The 19,824-nt window shown below is 39.6% G+C and overlaps 1 protein-coding gene across 1 annotated transcript in view; it reads right to left on the bottom strand.

The window, feature by feature from the left end:
- Positions 1–19,824, bottom strand: part of LOC139724247 (kinesin heavy chain) — a 75,484-nt gene that overhangs the window by 18,289 nt on the left and 37,371 nt on the right. The window contains exons 5-11 of the mRNA XM_071635391.1: positions 10,803–10,851; positions 5,271–5,414; positions 4,384–4,508; positions 3,414–3,518; positions 2,859–3,007; positions 1,151–1,299; positions 439–593 (exon numbers count right to left, since the gene is read on the bottom strand). Of these exons, the coding sequence (XP_071491492.1) occupies positions 439–593; positions 1,151–1,299; positions 2,859–3,007; positions 3,414–3,518; positions 4,384–4,508; positions 5,271–5,414; positions 10,803–10,851 (876 nt within the window). The remainder of the gene's footprint in view (positions 1–438; positions 594–1,150; positions 1,300–2,858; positions 3,008–3,413; positions 3,519–4,383; positions 4,509–5,270; positions 5,415–10,802; positions 10,852–19,824) is intronic.

Genomic DNA, 19,824 nt, shown 5'->3' with positions numbered 1-19,824 from the left:
CTCAGCGTGATGTTTTTGTTTTTTTTCCAAAGTACAAATTATTCCTATCGTAACATACATTCACATCTAACTTCCATCTAAATAACATGCATTCAGACATTCATTTCCCCCCGATCAGCACAGGAACTGGACAGAAAACTTTTCATTAAATCAGGGCATGGTAGAGGCGATCGTTCATTGAGGAAATTGTCAGAGAATTCTGAATGCAGATCAGCTGAAGAGTATGTGACATGTCAACGCAAAATTGATACATGTAGGGCCTACATGTAGCTACCATTGGGTAGACAGCTGCATGTATGAAACAGTGAGTCTCCCATATCCAGCCAAATCCCTTATCCGGATGAGTGCTGGTCCCAACATGTCCAGATGGGAAAGGTCGGACTGTATGAGTAGTAAGAGGTTTTGTACATGTAAAAGGTAACAAGTTTTCAGCCCCACCTTCTCATCCAGCTGCTCAAAGAGCTTGGCCCTCTCTTCCTCCCACTTGTTCTTCTCTTCCTCAGACACCTGCACCATGGTCTCCTGTTTGGGCATCAGGTCCTTGAGGATCTCAGGGTTCTTGTCTACCTGCTCATTGGCTGGCACACTCTCACCTGGGGACAGGGGAGGGGGTGGAAACACAGTAGGATGCAATTAAGGTCTTCAGGCCTGTGTGTGTCTATCGTTTTTGTCTTTACAGCTGTTAAGGAATATTGCATTAATGTTTCCATGTGCTTCTACTCGTCAAACTCTGGTGGTGAATTGGTTGGAAAGTGAATAACTTATATTACGACAATGGAAATTTGTTTCAAAAATAGGAAAGGGATCTAATCCCAACTTTTCAATCCTCATATGATTGGTTCACATAGATTACAGAATTTCTCCATTCGGTTTGCTAGCAGAGTAGGTTTTTTCTTTTTCCCAAAGAAATAATATAATGCCATTTTATCTCTACGCCAATCAACTGCAGATCCTGTTTGATGACAATAAATGAACTAACCAGTAGGTCGGAAATTTTTGTATTCCATTATCAGTACTATCATCACATACTGGTCAATATCTAACAGCCACACTACCGGTCCTAAAGAAAGGCCACGCCCAAACCCACCTGCATCAATATTCAACAGTCACACTACCGGTCCTAAAGAAAGACCACACCCATGAAACCCACCTGCTCTCCACCTCTGCAGCTCTGCCTCCAGGACCAGGAGCTGTGCCTTGAGTCGGCCATTCTTCTCCTTCTCCTTCTCATACCTGTTCCTCCATTCCTCGGCTGTCAGCTCAATGTTCACTGTCACTGTGTTCTTGATGGTCTTGGCTCTGTGTGTAGGTATCACAGTAAAATGAAATCATGCATCATTCATGAGCGACCAAATGTGACCGTGCATCACAAAACGAACAAAAAGTCGCACCCCTTGATTTCATGTGAGGACTCAAAAAAGGTGAAATGGGTCAACCGAGTCAATCTTGAGTTTTTCATATTTTCTGAAAGAGCTATCCTTCTTCTACATTATTCTTTAGATTGGGATCATAACATGAATGGGAAAGTGTGTTTCCAGCAGTTTTTCTACAACCCATTTTTGGGGGAGAATAGAATGATCAGTTATGTCTTTAGCGTCCCTTTTTCATTTCTTGAAATCCTTTAGACACTCTTCACTTTCAAGTCTAATAACTTTTGAAAGAATAACTCCACTGCTTTAAAAGTTGGTATCAATCATGGATAGAATGTGCTGATAGAACATGCTCAATTTCAGCTTAATCTGATAATGTCTTCATTGTTGTTGCTCCAGTGGTTTGCATCCTGTGTTTTGTCCCTTTCATTGCACAGCTAGTACGACTCGATAAAGATTAAGCGCTTCAATAGACGCTGTACTTCAGGGCCTCTTTTCTCAGTTCACACTTTTCCAGAGTGTGTGCTTTCTATCCAGTATTTAGATAGGTTAGGGGAGTCCATATGAACTGAGTTATATACCATTTCAAAGCTTAGAGCCTGCTCTTTAAGAATCTGTCCTCAACTAAATATTCATGTCTGGCGACTTTTTGTTTGCTTTGTGGTGCAGGGTCACAAATGGAACATCTTGATTGGTCTACTATATTAACTCCCACATGGAGACTTTTTTCCCCCCTTCTTTTGAGCTTCTCCATGGAGACAATATTATGAGCTCAGTTGTGGAGACATTTTATCAGCATAGGTTTAAATAATTTTGTATGACTGTTTAAAACATCATTTTGATCTGATCTGTCTAAAATTGGGCCTTACTAAAAATAATTTGTAATTTGTCATCTACTGTAGTGTGTGGTCTACTGGAATGTGTGGGCTACTGGAGTGTGCGGTCTACTGTAGTGTGTGGTCTACTGTAGCGTGTGGTCTACTGTAGTGTGTGGTCCATTGTACTGTGTGGTCTCCAGGAGTGTACAGTTCAGTGTAGAGAGTGGTCCACTGTATTGTGTGGCCCGGAGGAGTGTGTGGTCCACTGTAGTGTGTGGTCTACTGTAGTGTGTGGTCTACTGTAGTGTGTTGTCTAGTGCAGTGTGTGGTCCACTGTAGTGTATGGTTTACTGTAGTGTGTTGTCTAGTGCAGTGTGTGGTCCACTGTAGTGTATGGTCTACTGTAGTGTGTTGTCTAGTGCAGTGTGTGGTCCACTGTATTGTGTGGTCCCCAGGAGTGTGTGGTCCACTAGTGTGTGGTCTAATGTAGCATGTAGTCTAATGTAGCATGTGGTCTAATGTAGCATGTAGTCTAATGTAGCATGTGGTCTAATGTAGCGTGTTGTCTACTGGAGTTTGTGGTCCACTCTGTTGTGTGGTCCCCAGTAGTGTGTGGTCCACTGTGGTGTGTGGTCCCTAGGGGTATGTGGTCCATTGTGGTCCCACTCACCTCTGGCCAAACATGAGAGTTGACTTGGACTCAGCCTCATTGAAGGAGGAGGGAGAGCAGCAGATGACGATGGTGGTTCGGGCGTTACCTCCCAGCGACTCTTGGAGGATACGGGTCATCTTACTGTCACGGTATGGGATGTGAGATTTCTGGAGCAAAACAGAAACCATTTCGCAGTTTGAAAACATGAAAGTAGACACACACAAAAATCATTCTTCAACCTTGAGTATTATTATACCCACATATTACCAATGTTTTGATCTGATATGCTTCTAGAGCACAGTAGCTCCAAAGGATCGTTGTACAAGATCAGGATCGACTTCAGGATGACATCATGTCATGTTTCCAGACAAAGATTTATTTCCAAGGTAGTGAAAATCTCAAATAATATGTCCATGCACAGTATGTTCATATAGCACTCACTCCCTCAGCGGAGATACATGTAATTAGACCAATGAGGACGAGTCCCGAGTACACTCGGGCAGGGCTCTATGGGAAATGCGTGTTGTGGCAAAATCAGCCCGTCCTCAATGGGTCAAAACACAGAACACTCACCTTGCCCTCAGCCAGGGCAGATATAACGTTTCCAAGCGCAGACAGAGACTTGTTGATGTTCTTGGCTTCGTCTAGCACAGTACCCTCCGCTCCTGTCTTGCTAACCTGAAAAAGATCATACATTTCACACCACAATTGTTAATGACATTCACAAACAAACAATAGGAGCATAAGCTCTGTCAAAATTTGATGGGGTCAATGCCCTTTGGAAGCTCATCTGACGATGATAAAGAAGGGCATTTATGGAGAGCTGACAGCTACTTTGAGTATAAGTAATTCACAAACACATAAGCAAGATCAGAAAGAGAGAGAGCAATTTGATGTCAAGTCCACATCAGACTAGTGGATGGATTCAAATGGCTATAGATCTCTGAAAGCCCTCCAATATAATGAGTATGATAAAATCATTTTTCCAGGATTAAACATTCACATCAACTATAACATGATTTCCTCCTATGACTGTCCATCTAATATCACCATGTCAACGTTTCATCATAGATGCAGTTTGAAGCATGATTTGTTTAGTTTGTTTATTTTCTGCTACTTAACACAATGCAGAACATACCAGAATGCGTGTTAATCTCACTTAGAACAAACTTTGGGCCAGTCTCTCCCTCTGTATATTGCTTAAAATCCTATACCCAGGCTTCATCAATTCATGATGAATATGCTGGTTCCATGACATTTGGTGCTGCCACAATTGCTCCCATGAAATATCTGCATGCCAAGCCATACATAAATTCTACCCACAATCACAACCCTAACCCTAATCCTAATCCCTACATCAAACTAAACCTTAAACCACATCACAACCCTAACCCTAACCCCCAAGTCCTGGGAGAAAATAAGACTGGAGCAACTGTCGCAGGAGCATACAGTATGTCATGTCACCCTGCTCTGCTTCCCATCTGTCTGATGGAACTTGACACATCTCAAATTTGGTACTGAGTAGGGGGAGAGATTAAAGTACCTTCTCACTACCAGCCAAATCCACCAGGTAGAGTTTACCGCTCAGCTTCTTCTTCGTCTCCATGTTCTCCTGCTTGACTTGGATGAGGAAGATGCTGTGACTACGTGAGCTGTGCTCATTCATGTCTGAGAAGAGGAGGAAAGGGTGATTAAAATGTGGATCTCAAATCTTACAACAGACCTAACATGTGAGGTGCCATGACGCTATGCAGATTGAAACTTTCTTTCTTCTTCATTTATTTGCTTGCTTTCTTGGTGTTCTGTCTTTTTAGAGTCATCTTCAAGTAAACGGAATATAACTGACAGAAAAAAAAAAAATGAGTGGAGTACGAATGTCACCATGATAGATATTCAGAGTAAGTTCAATCAGCCTTTTATTGATCACTTTACACTAAAACCTTGCTATCAACAATCTTGTCACTTCGATGGTGTGGTCAAATGTGTTAAAGTTTGGAAAAGCTACCCATAGAGAAAACAATAATTTACTTTTGCTACCTTATGATAGGAGGTATCATACAAGAATATCAGCTCATATGAGTGGCAAACAACATCTCGCAAAAATGCCTGTGACCTCCTCACTCCTGAAAATATATGTTTGTGAAAATAACAGCTTTTATAGTAACCGAAGTCAGACTGCACTTGTTTATGACAAATATATCATGTGCATTGTGTCTGTCAATCAGTATGCCATATTTTCCTAACGCCATGAAAAGTTTGAGGCTGACACCTGGGGGGTGTTTCATCAACGTTTGTCAGCGCTGACAATTTCAGCAAAATCCTTGGTTTTGATTGGCTGAGATGCTCTGGTCACTGACTGTTACTGTGGTGATTCAAGTTGTCAGCGCTGACAAACGTTGATGAAACACCCCCCAGGTATCACCAACTTACTTGTGACGGCGATGTGCCTGTTGGACTTTCCCTCATCGATGACCTCCATGACCTCCTCAGGGCTGGACACAAACCTCTCCGATGCACCCTTGACAAAAGGAACCCGGTTCTTGTCCTCATGGACAGACAGGTTGGTTTTCGAAACTGTACGGATGATGTGACAGGGAGACAATGGAGAAAGGAGAAGGATTATCATCAAGAATGTGTTGTAGCAAAAGTTTTTATTATCAAATACTCATTTCAGGTTGTATTCTAGAATGCTGCCACAATAAAGTGCCAAATAAGTACTTAACAATGACAGATTAATCAGTTAAGAACTGCTATGGCAGATTTCACACTGCTTAAGACACTGCTTATTAGAGTTCACAGTGCAAAAGATTTAATAGTATTACTACATTGTTCACGTAAATATATCTTCAATTACAATTGTACACATTGCTGAGATGCAATCATTACAAGCCCCTAAAATTATTTTCTTCTCCAAAGATTCCCCTAAAGGGAAACAAAATCAATTCTGTTACTAAGATCATTTTTTTTTTGGACAGTATCATTGGTGATACACGGGGGGAGGGATGGAAGAGGGATGCCTGTGGATGCTCGTGTAATGGGAATACATTTTTTTTCTAAACATAAAAATATTTCTCAGCGAAAACAAAACCCTGTTCTATGAGTCACAGAGAATGTGCTCCCAGCTCTGAGCAGACATGCCTCACCCTATCACTCTGAAATTAATGACGCCTTTTTCCCCGGTCCGGTAATCCCAGATTACTCCTATTTGCATTTGTCCCGTCTTTCTACCCCGCAATATATGTCGAGTGTCACGGCAGACTAATCTTGCAAATCATGTCTTCCTATGCAGTACGAGTACACATCCTTTCCGCTGTCTCTCCTAACATGCTAATCCCCCTCCTCCTCTTCCTCCTCCTCTTCCTCCTCCTCCTCTTCCTCCTCCTTCTTCCCTCCTCCGATAGTCTATCAAGTCCTCTTTGGGCTTTGGAAGGGTAAAACAATTCTACTGGATAAATGACGAGCGCGTCTCCATGACAACGGACAATATCTCTCCCCCTGGAGCTACAGCATGGGTGATGTCTCCCTGGGTGGAAGGGGGCACTTTGTGGCACCGTGGACCGACAACCTAAACATTTGGACAGAGGCGTGGCAGCAGCAGAACTCTCCATCATTTTTCACAGCTGATCAACTCAACATTCTTTCTAAAATCCCAAACCAATGATCAGAATGCTTTTCATTATATGCTGTGACCAGTCAATACTGTATGATTAATTCTTTTTTTGGATAGTGAGAATATTTACACGTTTCATGGTTTTGTTTTGTTTTTTGCACACATTGTCTGGCATCCACCCCCTGAAATGGAAACAGAGACACTACAAGAAAGAGGCGAAGTTTTTGTCATACAAAGACCATGTCTCAAAACACATTTCATGTCTACAGTATAGCCACTCTCTAATCCATCATTAGACATCTGTCCATGATGATACATGTACTTCACATCTTGTTACATAGTCCTCATAAATTCAACAATAGTCCATAAAAGAGCAAATAAATTAAATAACACAGAGTGAAATTTTCTCAAAGCTTCATTTTTCGCCTAAAATTTGCAATGCATTTTATTTCCATTTTTTTTAAAAAGGAGGGGGAGATTATTTCATAGCTAAATGTCAGACTGACCTTTTCTTTGGAGCAAATTTTTGTCATCCATTATCCACATTTCTATCAATCCCCCTCTTGAAAATCCTCTTCCCCTTCACAATGGCTTTGCAATGTTCTACCACCCACCCACCACACTCTATCCCTCCATCCGTCTCGCATGGGTTTCCCTCTCCCGAGACGAAGACTGTCTTATAAGTGCTGCCATAAGGGATTTTTCTGTTTCCTCGACTGCTGATGATTGATGCAGAAATCATACCATGGGGTGTAGTTTCACACATAGCTAGTCCTAGGGCATGCACCATACTTCAATGATGGATGCATTAGGTATGTGATACCTGCATATGATATGGTAACCAATTTCCAGAGGGCATTTAGCATTTTAATTTCAATTGCTATTAACGGTATATACATCATGTAATTTTTTTCCCTCCAATCAATATGAACACGTTGTACGTACAAATCAGAACCTGTAAAACATGCAAATTGTATTAGCACTGAACTATGATTGACACAGGTTTGATCTTACTTCATTTGCTGACCTGTGCTATTCATCAGTGCATTTCTGCCCTTTTTAAATATAGCTCCTCTCACTACCCAAGAAATCATGAACTACAGTCATGATTTTAATTGATCAACATTGTTTCTATGGGCCTTGCTGATCCTATTTGAGTGCAAATTATACACGTATATATATTTATTATTTCAAGTCTGTATAAATCTGTCAATGCTGTTCGCAGAGTGTATGCAGGCTATGCACCTGAGACAGGAAATAAAACAGCACAGAGCATTGGGGGGGGGGGGGAACAATTGAGTAATATTGATAGATCATACTACAGCAAGGTAGCCCATGAGTGGTTTATAGCATGTCACAGCAATATGGTGAGACTTTCGGGCAACATTCTATAGTAAAGAGCAATGCCGATAAATGATGAGGTGCCGAGAATTAGAAACCTGTAAATGATTGAATAGTATCTCCAACTTGCTGATAATTTGGCTAAAATTTGGTTCAATGTTCCAAAATAAGGTGAAGATCCAAACAGTGAGTAATCTAGGATTCTGGAGCACCCTATATGAAGGGATATGTGTTGTGCGCTAGTGATGGCACTCGATTCATTTCACACAATATCACGATCCTTTTCACACATTATTTTGTTACAACATCTGTGGATCATCCTGAAACTGTGTGACATATTGGCTGTCTGGAATAAAAACTCCACCTTTTTTAATACTTTGTATGAAAAACTTCCTTTCTTAGTAAGATAGAATAAATGTTTGCTTGATGCTTTCATTTGGTTAGCTGGCGGTATCAATGGAGCGTACCATTGTGAACCTCGTATCAATCATTCGTGATGCTCATGATGGAAAGTATGTCACAGTTTCATGCATGTGAACAGTGAATGAGAACTCTGAATGAGAACACTGAATGAGAACTCTGAATGCTGTAAAAGGTCTCAAGTGTGATACAATGGTAGAGGAAGCGTGTAAGATAATGCTGTTTGCTCTGAGCGACCACAGGAAAAAAAAAAGAATCAGATAATACAGTGTCATAATTCAGTGCTGGTGGACTGTTGTACAAGTATGTAGCTGTACCATCAATCAACAGCAGACTGAAAGAATTTTATCTAAAAATTTGTAAGCCTTCAATGCAAGAGACTTTTGGGCATCTGAAATAGTTGTCATCTAACCATTATATTCACAGCTTTGTGCAAACACACTAAAACAAGCACCAATAAGTCATATAAATAGTGCATGATTTATATGTGAATGTGCTGGTGTGCATAGGGATTGGGCACCCAAATCAAAAATAAAAAAATCTGAACAAAACTCTGAGGCAATTGCATGGTGTGTCTGATTTACGATCAATTCTCACTACCGTACTTTCACGGAGGCTATTTTGAGACATACAATAACCTGATAAGGTCAATATAGTACAGTATTATGTCACACGTCACCATGTCCATCAAATCAAGATGCACTGTCACATGAGGGTGATGTATAGATAGTGGGAATATCATCCTCTCCTACTGGAGACCTTGTGATATAAATGTATCCAAAGTCACAATTGATGGAACATTTGCTCAGCACACAGCATAACTATTGAATTGCAGTTGATATCAGTCCTAGAATCAATAGCAAGCCCACTGGGCCCTGAGGCGATTTGCATTTACAGTCTAGACAATCTGTTTCTATTGTCTCAATTGATTTTGTTATATTTCAGACATTCTTCACCCCTTATTGATACTATTTTTGATCTGTGAAATAACTCTCTTTTTGCAAATGTTATCAAAAAGTTTGCATTATACTTTTTCTTCTTCATCTGAGATGACATGCAAATGTGCTTTATGAATGCAATTATGCTTTCTTTGTGTGACATTATTCAAAATGCCTTCGCGCAAATCAAAGCAAAAGTCTATCTTAGATAATTTGCCATCTTTGCAATGGTCAGAAATTGTCTTTATAATTATCTGCTCTCATCAAACTCTAGAAAAAAAAATTGTTTTGCTGTTGTGTCACTATGTTTGTGCAGTATACATTTTTCCTTAGAGTATGTTCTAATGTTTATATTTCAGAAATCTGCACTCATTGTTTCATCGGGAAGGGGTGATATTAACATACACAAGCACCAAGAATTTACAGACAATCTGGGCCCCATTTCATAAAAAGTTGATACGATAGCAACTCTTGCTGGAATGGCAATTGTCATGTTAACAACAAGAATCAAGCTTCCCGATTGGGTGTCGCTATTGGAAGTTGCCATTCCAGCAAGAGTTGACATCCTTAACGTCTTTTATGAAATGGGGCCCAGGAGATCTGACCATATCATTTTAATTGTAAACCCCATAGGACAGTTAACATTAAAGACCAAACAAACGCTTAAACTTCTTGATCAATTTTCTTTAACTCTGAACAGTTTTGTCATTTTAATACCACTGCTTGTATTTGTGAGTGACAGGCAGTTACACAGCTGCAGCTTTGAAGACAAGGAAAAAAAAAACGAAAGCAAACCCAAAATTTTGCACTGCTATCGCAGAATACAAGAGCAATGGATGCCCCAAATGATGAGCCGACACGTAAAACAATTACTGCAGTGGTCAACAATGAAGGTTTCTGGCGTGTGACTCAGCTCTAGACAGTAACAGGTGTTGAAAACATTTGTTACAGTGGCGCAGTCTTTCCTACCCTGACACGTTTCAGCTCCAGTAACTTGGTGCTATTTGGGTTGTTTCAGGAAAATCAATCGTGGGCAAATAGTTTCTAAATCAGGGAGACTGCATGTACACTGTTTGATATTACATGTATGTAAAAGTGTCTCATGCTTAAATGGATTGAATAATATTCACTTATCATATTTTCTGTTATGTTCCCAAACTAAAAGTAACTGCAATACTTTGTTGTGCAATGCATGACATACATGCTTTTGACAGCTGACCAAACTTACATCCCTTCAGCTATGTAATATCACATTAAAACTTGTATTTAACAGATTTTTATGAGTTTGAAAAAAAAAAGACAAAAAATTAATAAATTGTTGCAATATACTCTGCAAGTAATATTACATAATTGTCATGTAGCAAACTCTTATCAAGAACAGTATCAGCACAGTAGAAAAGACTTTCATTTCCCCTTGTTTTCTTTTCCTGCTCTGGATATGTCATACTATTTCTGCTGAAGAAATTATGATAGATCATGTTTATGCCATTTGAAGTACAAAATTTGTTATATGTTTCCCGTCTTTTTGGGGAGCATAAATTCAATTATGCAGCGACTGTTATGTCTGAATCCAATATTCAGTACAGCGGTAATTCCCCCCCCCCCCCCCCCCTTGTCTTATGACTGATTTATGCAGTGGCATGCATGACTCACCATCCAGAAGATCTCGAATTCTGTCCATGTAGATCTCAAAGTAGGAAACCTGTGTGGGGATGAATACGAGAGAATGGGGGAATGAATTAATATGAGTACCTGGAGGCAAACAAAGCGTCTTCCTGCGAAGGAGAGACCACCCTCGTGTGACAGAGGGCGAGAATCAGCTAAAGCATGACATAGAAATATAAAGAGATGTGAAACCACATAAAGAACATGAGAATACAAAAAAAAAAAGAGAAATACTATAGAGGGCAACACATTTGGACTTAGTCATAATGGTACAGAATTTCAGATTTTGCCCCTACAGTGTTTACACATGTAGCGATAAAGAGATAATGACACCTGAGTGAAAAGTATGGACTCACATTAATGTGAATATTAAATAATGCAAACACAGAAAACCACAATGGCATACAATAGACTTCCTTGTATTGCAGCCAAACACTCCTATCCAAAGTGAAGTTCATTGAATAGCCATACCAATAAGGGTACAATTGATCTCATGTAGTGCTACTTGACAAATCGTTAATACCATTATCGTCAGTATTTTCAGGAATGTTTGTGGTGCTAACAGGGTACAGAGGTCATGGCATTGTTACCTCCGCCAATGGAGGAGGTTATGTTTTCGTTACCGTTGGTTTGAGTGTTTGTGTGTTTGTTTGTCCTTGTGCAAAATAACTCAAAAAGTAGTTAACGGATTTGGATGAAACTTGCAGGAAAAGTTAAGAATGATACAAGTAAGAGATGATTAAATTTTGGTAGTGATGCGAGAATTTTGGGGGAATTTATGAAGGATTTTTTATATTTTGGCAGGTAGGGCCAATGAACTTGGGAGGTCAGGCGGCGCATATTTGAGGTTTGCATGCGCGCACTATAGTGCGTGCTCTAGTTTCTACTAGGGCGAGGCGCGCCGTGCAGCTGAGGGTTTATGACGTATATTGGGAAGTCGAGCGACTTTCAGCATACAATGCTATAAGTACACATGGGTGGAAATCACTGATACATGGATCTCTATGGAAGAACAAGATCAGAGGTGGAAATGAGCTGCATGCTTGGCGGAGGTCTGCGCTCTCAGAGTGCTTCCCTAGTTCACATCTGTGCTCATTTTAATGATTTTTGTCTGTGATATGATGTCTCCAGAATGGTGACCCTGAGATTATTTGTCTCTTTGACAGCACATTAGTACACTGTCATCATTACAATGACACAAGTTAAGAGTAAAGTAGAATTTCACGCGTCTTAACATTATGGCCTTCATTACTGACTCTCCCCCCCCCCCCCCTTTGCTATACCATAGCCTGCTTAACATGACTTCCTCCATTTCATTCACAAAGCCCTCTGTTTACTCATTTCTCACTGCATGTTCCATAAAAAACACTGGGCCCAAAAATTAATGTCTGGCTACAGCAATCCAGACCTGTCACCCATTGTACATACAGTTGTACCAAGCCATATTTTGAAGAATTTTTATAACCCAGCAAATTCATCATTTTTCAAGAAGTCATTGCAAAATCTCCTCTACACAAGATATAGAGATTACTCATACACCGATCTGAGGATTGATTTGCATGTAACATTATAGTGGTGTCCCACGAGCCAGCCATGCTATGCAGCGATATCTACATCATGCATTTGTCATACGTGTGGAGCACCGCAGTAATGGTGGATTGTGCTGCCATTTCAGATCGCGTATACCATAATGTAGACAGGCTGTAACTGCCAAAACTATGGAATATGTCTGAAACAAAAAAAATATTCAGGAGGCAGGCCTTCTAAATAAAGCAGAAAAAAGTATCAACTTGTATTAAAAGTTCACTGAACTTGGCCCATCTTGAAGCTCACCAAACATGAGTTTCAAATCTTGCAGTACACATCCTGGCAATGCTACATGAATACAGCCAACACGTGACCTGCATTGTTCTTTGAATACTTGTCAACCTACAAATGTAGACTACAATCACTAAGGAAAGTGATGACCACATAGCCAAACAATAATGCCTATTGAATCACTTCCCCTTGGCAGCACATCAGGTGGCAAACTGATAGACGAGAAGAACATGGACTGCTTCCCAACCCCCATCAATTCACCCCCCCCCACCCCACTTTGATATAAATGCGCCATATACAAGTATTTGAAAAAAAGCAAATTCATAAAAACTTAATTCATGAAAACTATAGTATTGTATATGAGCCATATGGCTGAATGCCACTCCACAATGTAAATATATGAATGGCAAATTCCTCCCAACTACAATCGTACAAGTTGGGTCCTCAACTTCAGCCACTCATTGGAACAGTTTCTCCCTAAACAAAATTTGGCTCATACAATATGAAACACCGTTAGGGAAAAAAATGCCAACCAACATACAGTGCCACTAAGATGAATTATATTTCACACTTTATGGCACAGTCAGTATCGGTCAATACAATATTAAAGGATGCGTACAGTTCTGGTCGAGGTGAGGATTTAGCTTTTAATGTTTTGCGAGATATTCAGAAACCACTCTATGAGATGTCAGAGAGCATGCAATTCTAAGGGGTATCAAAAGTTTATTTTATGAAAATCGGTTTTGAAATGGCTGAGATATCCAAAAACATGGTGAAACAAAGAGATCCTAATAAAAGGTGTGGCCTGTCGCCTTTTATTATCATCACTTTTTTTTTTGATATCTCAGCTATTTGAAAACCAATTTTCATTAAATAAATGTTGAATCCTTCTTAAAATTACATGCTCTTTCATATTTCATAAGAGGTTTCTCATTATCTCACTTAGGAATGTTCAAAACATGAATACCCACCTCAACCAGTACTGTACAGTCCCTTTTAGTAGGAAGCGATGTTTCTCATAACTTGAACTTGTGCACATATAATTTTTCTTCTTCTTCTTTTGGCAAGGCACACTCTGGAAACAATAAACTTGAGCATGAGTGTGTATCACTGCTCAAAATCCCAATTCCATGTTTCTGTGATATTAGAGCTGCTAGGGGAATCAATGGTCTTGATTCACTATTTTTCATGAGCTATTACTACAGGCAAAAGCAAGACCAGAACTTCCACACATAGCAGGGAGACTCTTCAATGAATTACATGATGATGATGATAATAACAATAATAATGATAACAATAATGATAATAGATCAAAAAAACAGAGTATATATCTCAATGCCTTCCAAGCCTCTATGAGTTCATGGGACCTTTTTGAGGCAGCAACTATTTCCTTGCAGACATGAATATCAGTCATTTCACATGACTTCATTTTTCCTGAGCAGCTTTTCAGTACTCTCTAAAAAAAATCGAGTGAAAATATTCACTCTTAAAAGAGTGAATACAAAAAAGAGTGAATTTTGAGTGAAATTGGGGTGAATTTTGAGTGAAAATGTTCATTTTCACTCATTTTGGAGTGACCTCAGGGATCACTCGAAGATTTTGGAGTGATCCCTGAGGTCACTCTAAAACGAGTGAAAATGAACATTTTCACTCAAAATTCACTCCATTTTCACTCTAAATTCACTCTTTTTAATATTCACTCTTTTAGGAGTGAATATTTTCACTCGATTTTTTTTTAGAGAGTATCCTTTGTCTCCAACTGACAGCCTCAACTTTCTCATTTAAACATTAGACATACATATTAGAATCATTTAATAGTTTGGTGGGCTTTTTCCCCCTCCCTTGTAAATTTAAAGTTCATGTGGCCTTCCCCATCAAGTGCTTTGACTCTATGTACTTCCTCTATATCATACTTCCCACAATGCTTAGCAAGTGTAGGGTTCTTTACTATTGGGGAATGCAGCGCTATTCATCTCCACCCTAGATTCTGCACAATGCCCACTGATGTCTGGATGTCATGCGCTTGGATCTCTGCCTGAAGTATAACCCACCTCCTAGTTACCCCCAACACACGCCTGCTCCCATTCCCCAGTGACAGAACACAGACAGCTGGCCGTCAGCGCGTTTCCCAGGAAGAGATCTCCCCATTACCTCATTATGCCTTATTGCTGGGTGTCTGCAGTCGCTGTATCTTTTCTTGGCCATCAGCATCACTCACTGCACATGGCATTCATTACCGAGAGGAAAGGAAAGAGTTCATGGGTAGTACACCCTGTCTGTAATCAGCACCTGAAGTATGGACAGGAACTCTTCACTGCCGAAAGAGGAAAAAAAATACTCTGTTCCATGGAAATCTATGTCCCTCTCATAAAACTGATACATGCTTTATTAACCTCCTTATTTGCCTTGGCACTTAATAGCTTATGTTAAGCCCATTCAGGAGTAGCAATGTGCTTTAATCCAACAGGAAGGCCATGGTGACACAATTGGGATAAGGGAAGATTAACTAATCTCTATTAATTGGCAATTAGTTTCCAGCCATGTGTGTTGACCATCAAAGAAAGCATTTTACAGTGTGTGTCAATCAGCAATCAAAACATAGTACAGATTAGCAGGAAAGATAGCCCTCAGCATTTAATGATACCAATCTAGTCCATAATCATAGGATGAAAATTATCATCTGACTTTTAATAACCAACTTAAAAGCTTTAAAAAGGATAATGAAAATCCTCTTGTTTTGAGTTGTTATCTATTCTCACGTTTTGTTATTCTATTTTTTAATTGGGGGCTATGAAAGGAATTACTAGTAGTTTGAACAAAAGGTTTGGTAGCGGGTGTAGATAAGATATATATGTATCATCACAAATAAATGTCTACATCTTCAGTAGACCACACATTCATTATGAATTCCAATATTTTGAGTAAAGACAAATCATGTTCCTCTATGAAAGATGTAGTCCTCTGATTTAACAATTAACTCTTCCAATGGAAAGCTTGAATGCTATCTGGAAAAAAAAATGTGGAAGGGATATCATTAGAGAAAGGACATGATGTACTAGAATGAGCAGCAGCAGGAGTTACATTCCCTAGGATGCCACAGAAAACTAGAGGTCTGTCAGCCAGAAACACACCTCTTTATGGTTGTCTAACAAAACCTTGCCAAGAAATGCAACATATTTTAGTCTGGGACAGCCACACCTCACGATGTACTTACTCAACATGTGAAGCATGTTGTGCTTGAAGTGCAGCTATAGGATTAATGCATACCAAATCAATATGATTGAGTGCACACCTACAGCATACAATTTGTATGTAACAATTATCATGAGGAAGAATGCACTATGTTCCACAATCTCCCTCTCCTTGTGAATAGCTTGTACATAAATCACTGGTTTGTGTGAACGATGGTTGCTTTAAAGGCACATGGTCCCAGTGGTTTAGTCAAATGCGTACGCGGGTGCACGGTGCAAGTTTCCTATAGAGACCTACGCTATCGACTCTTCTTTAGCGCTTACGCTGTGACCCATTTCTCCAAGTCCGAAGAAGTCCGATCCAATGTAGTCAGTGGTCCGATCACAGTTCGGTTCATGATTCGGCTGTGGGGGGTGACAGCTTTAGCAAACTTCTTTTGTGATGTCATAATACGAAGCACTTATGCACACACCCTGGCATTACTACAGACTGCGTGATACGCACAGAAGACAACGAAAGCAACGTTACTTAGCAACACCTACGCGCTTTACTCTTGATGACAGCTCAACTTCGGCAATCTTCGTATCAATGCTAACCGTGATCGGCAGTACCATCAACACTGCCCTCTACACTACCGCGACTATGCGCCTTTAATTCATCCTACCTACGAAAGTGGGTTGATACATTACAAATTATTACAAACCTGTTGTCGGTTGTCATTAGGAAAGCCAACTGATGACTTGCATTCAAACTGAATCATAGACAACATTTTGGAATCAAGATGAAATGAAATTGTAGCTCTTTAGCTTTTGAGAAAGAAAAGATGAAAATATCTTGAGCAAAGGAGATATTGGAGTAAATGCCTATCAGATTTAGTTTATTGAAGACTTTAAATGACACATTTTTATGTCATTTTTTTTTTTGCAGTACTTATTTTCAATACTGCTACAAAGCTGTAATTTTTTTATTAAACCAGTCCATGACCGTGAACCATTAGAGGTACACACAAAAACAGCAGCAGGTGTTCTTATGGAGAATCAAAGGAAGATGACCATTAGCACAATGTGGGATTATAAGCAGGAAATAGCCACAGGTTGATGGATTGACTCCATTACATAATTGATGCCTGATGTGCATGTTAAGTCAAGGGGGCAGTGTCAAAGACAATACACAAACAATGCAATGTACAGGTGATGGAAAAGAGCAGAAGAAAGAAAGAGAGAAAGAGACAGGTGTAATTTAGTCCAATCTTTTTATTTTTGAATGTTATGTAACTTGATGGATATGGGAAATCTGTCAAGATTTCGCGTACATGATAACAAAGATTTAAAAAGAAATGACACAATGTGTTTGAATTTGATCCTGGCTAGCATGCTACAATACAATACTGCTATTACATTGCAGGCAAGCTTTATGTAAAATCTAAAGACAGAGTATGTGCCTTTTACACAGCCTAAAGGGATTCACGCTGCAGAAAATCTTCTATTCTCTATGTGACATTTTTCAGATTGAGGTAAGATAAAACAACAAAAACCATCCCAAGGCACTTATTCTAAAATATAAACATCTTGGCTGCCACAGCAAAATATAGAATTTGAGACACTATTGCTATGCTATGAATATCAATTACATTATACAGGTGTATCCCTCAGGGAAGAGAAGAGAGACACGATCTTGGATTGCAAATAGTAGTTGTACAGGAGAACACTGCAGTTCATGTCTTTAAAGATCGATACATTTACATTCCCTTCGTGATAGCATGGGGCAAAGTTGTGCCTCCCATGTACACAATCTACTGCTTATCTCCCAATCAGCATGTTTGCATGTATCTTTACAATCCGCTGACAAGCCAATTTTGACATCTTTGTGACTCATGTCACGCTTCTTACTGCCGCTTTCTTTGCGGCCAGTATAAAAGCTCATCTCAATGAACATGCACCGGGGTGAAATTGTCACAGAGTATACCCCCTGAGGAGAAGTTTGGATATAAGTGCGATGAACCCTCGGCCATTTATGAGCTCCCTGACCCATTAAATGACGTCAGCCTTTCTCATCCTGCACACACAGTATCAATCTACATGGGACTCATCATCGTTATATCATTATTGGCACTCTAACACCTCACACAACAACAGCCCTCTGAGGGTTGTAGTCATCTCTTGTGAGTACTTGCAGTTACAGCTTCTACCAGTACAATGTATGTCACATGCTCTAACAAAATTCCCTATGAGGCATTAAAAAGAGTAATATTGACTGCATCTTCAACAGCACTGCCTCAGAATTTTGCGGCAACATATACTGGGTACCCAAAATTTCTACTTTGAAGGTTATACACTGTAGGCCTATATCCCTCTTGAAAATGTCATGAAATTTGGCATAGTTGAAGAATGGCGTCTCTCAAGATCATGGATGAAATCTTACAGTAACATACCTCTGAGTTTTTAAGAAAGAAGTGAAAAACAAACCCCATGTCACTTTAGAAAACATTCCCCCTTTGCACCGAGAATAATAGCTGGAATTTTGGGGGTCTTGATAAATTCACTGGAAGTCTATAGCACAGTCAAACCTGTCAATAGCGATCACCTGCCTACAGCGGCCATCTGCTGTATACAACCACTAAACACAATTCCCTCCAAGAGAAAAAGCATGTTGTAGAACCTGTCTATGACGGCCACTCTTTCGTCTCCCTTGGGTGGCCGCTATAGACAGGTTAGACTGTACTTATTCCCACTCTATCATAAAGAAGTTCCCAGTTTTGTTATTCTGAGAAAAGGTCTGAACTACCTACCTCTACAATATGCCAGCTTATGAAAGGAATCTGATTTTCAGGGTTGTAAAAGGAACACAAAAAATTAAACTCAACACAATTTTTTGTCCTAAATACATGTACATATTAGGGAATAGTTGTCCAACATACAATAATGCAGGACTTTTCTTTTCTTTTCTTGAGTGCCTGTTGGATTCTGATGATAGAAGGATCTTGCGTTGTGGATTTTTATCAGACGAGTCCTCATTTTGAGCCAGGATGAGTAAATGCTACCTTTCGAAGGCCTGCCATGGTTCTTTACATCATAGGGGATCACGACCCTCGTGGACTACAACGTGCTGGGATTCTGCTTGCTAAAAATATCACCGAGTACACATTTCGAGAGACGGAGGTATCAAATATTTGTCACAATTTATACTGTTGACTGTGACATTTCTCACTGTCATACCACAATATCCTCACAATGGCTTTATCCCCTGGAACAGTTGTTCTTCATGGAGCCTGTTTCGAAGGAGGTTTGCTTTTATTATAAGTTTCACTTTGACTTCACTGCACGTATTGCACACTGCTGAAGTTGTGAAACTTGTGCTTTATGAAACATGGATCCCGGTTTCTATCTATCCTGAATGATACATCAGGACAGAATCGTTTTTGTGTGTGTGTATGAAAGACAAAAAATCACAGCAGTAGATCAGTGGCAAAATGGGGGAAACAACAGACCTGTACAAGGCTTGTACACAAAAAGTTAAAGGGATAGTACAGTTTTGGTGGAGATGAGAATTGGGTTTTTAACTTTTTGCGAGATACCAAGAAAACACTTATGATATAGTACAGAACATACCATTTTAAGAGGAATTCAAAGTTTATTTGACGAAGTTCGGGTTTGGAATGACTGAAACATCAAAAAACAAAGTAAAACAAAGCGATCGCGACAAAGTGTGGGTCCCACACTTTATTAGAATCGCTCTTTTTTGATATCTCAGCCATTTCAAAACCAATTTTCATCAAATAAACGTTGAATTCCTCATAGAATTACATGCTCTTTCACACTTTATAAGAGGTTTCTCATTATCTCACCAAAAATTGTTAGAAACCTGATATTAGGTCTCAACCATAACTGTACAATCCCTTTAAAAACTACTAGAATCATTCTGAATAATGAAGTTATTTTTCTCCCAAGAAAAAATGTCTATCTGTTCTTGCTGTATAAGGAGTAATACATTTTTGCATGTC

This window comes from Diadema antillarum, unplaced genomic scaffold (assembly GCF_040938485.1).
Source record: "Diadema antillarum isolate AM-2024a unplaced genomic scaffold, OU_Dant_1.0 scf00000209, whole genome shotgun sequence".
Classification (NCBI taxonomy): Eukaryota; Metazoa; Echinodermata; class Echinoidea; order Diadematoida; family Diadematidae; genus Diadema; species Diadema antillarum.
Note: the sequence above shows the minus strand (reverse complement) of the source record. Positions and strands in the feature narration are given on the sequence as shown.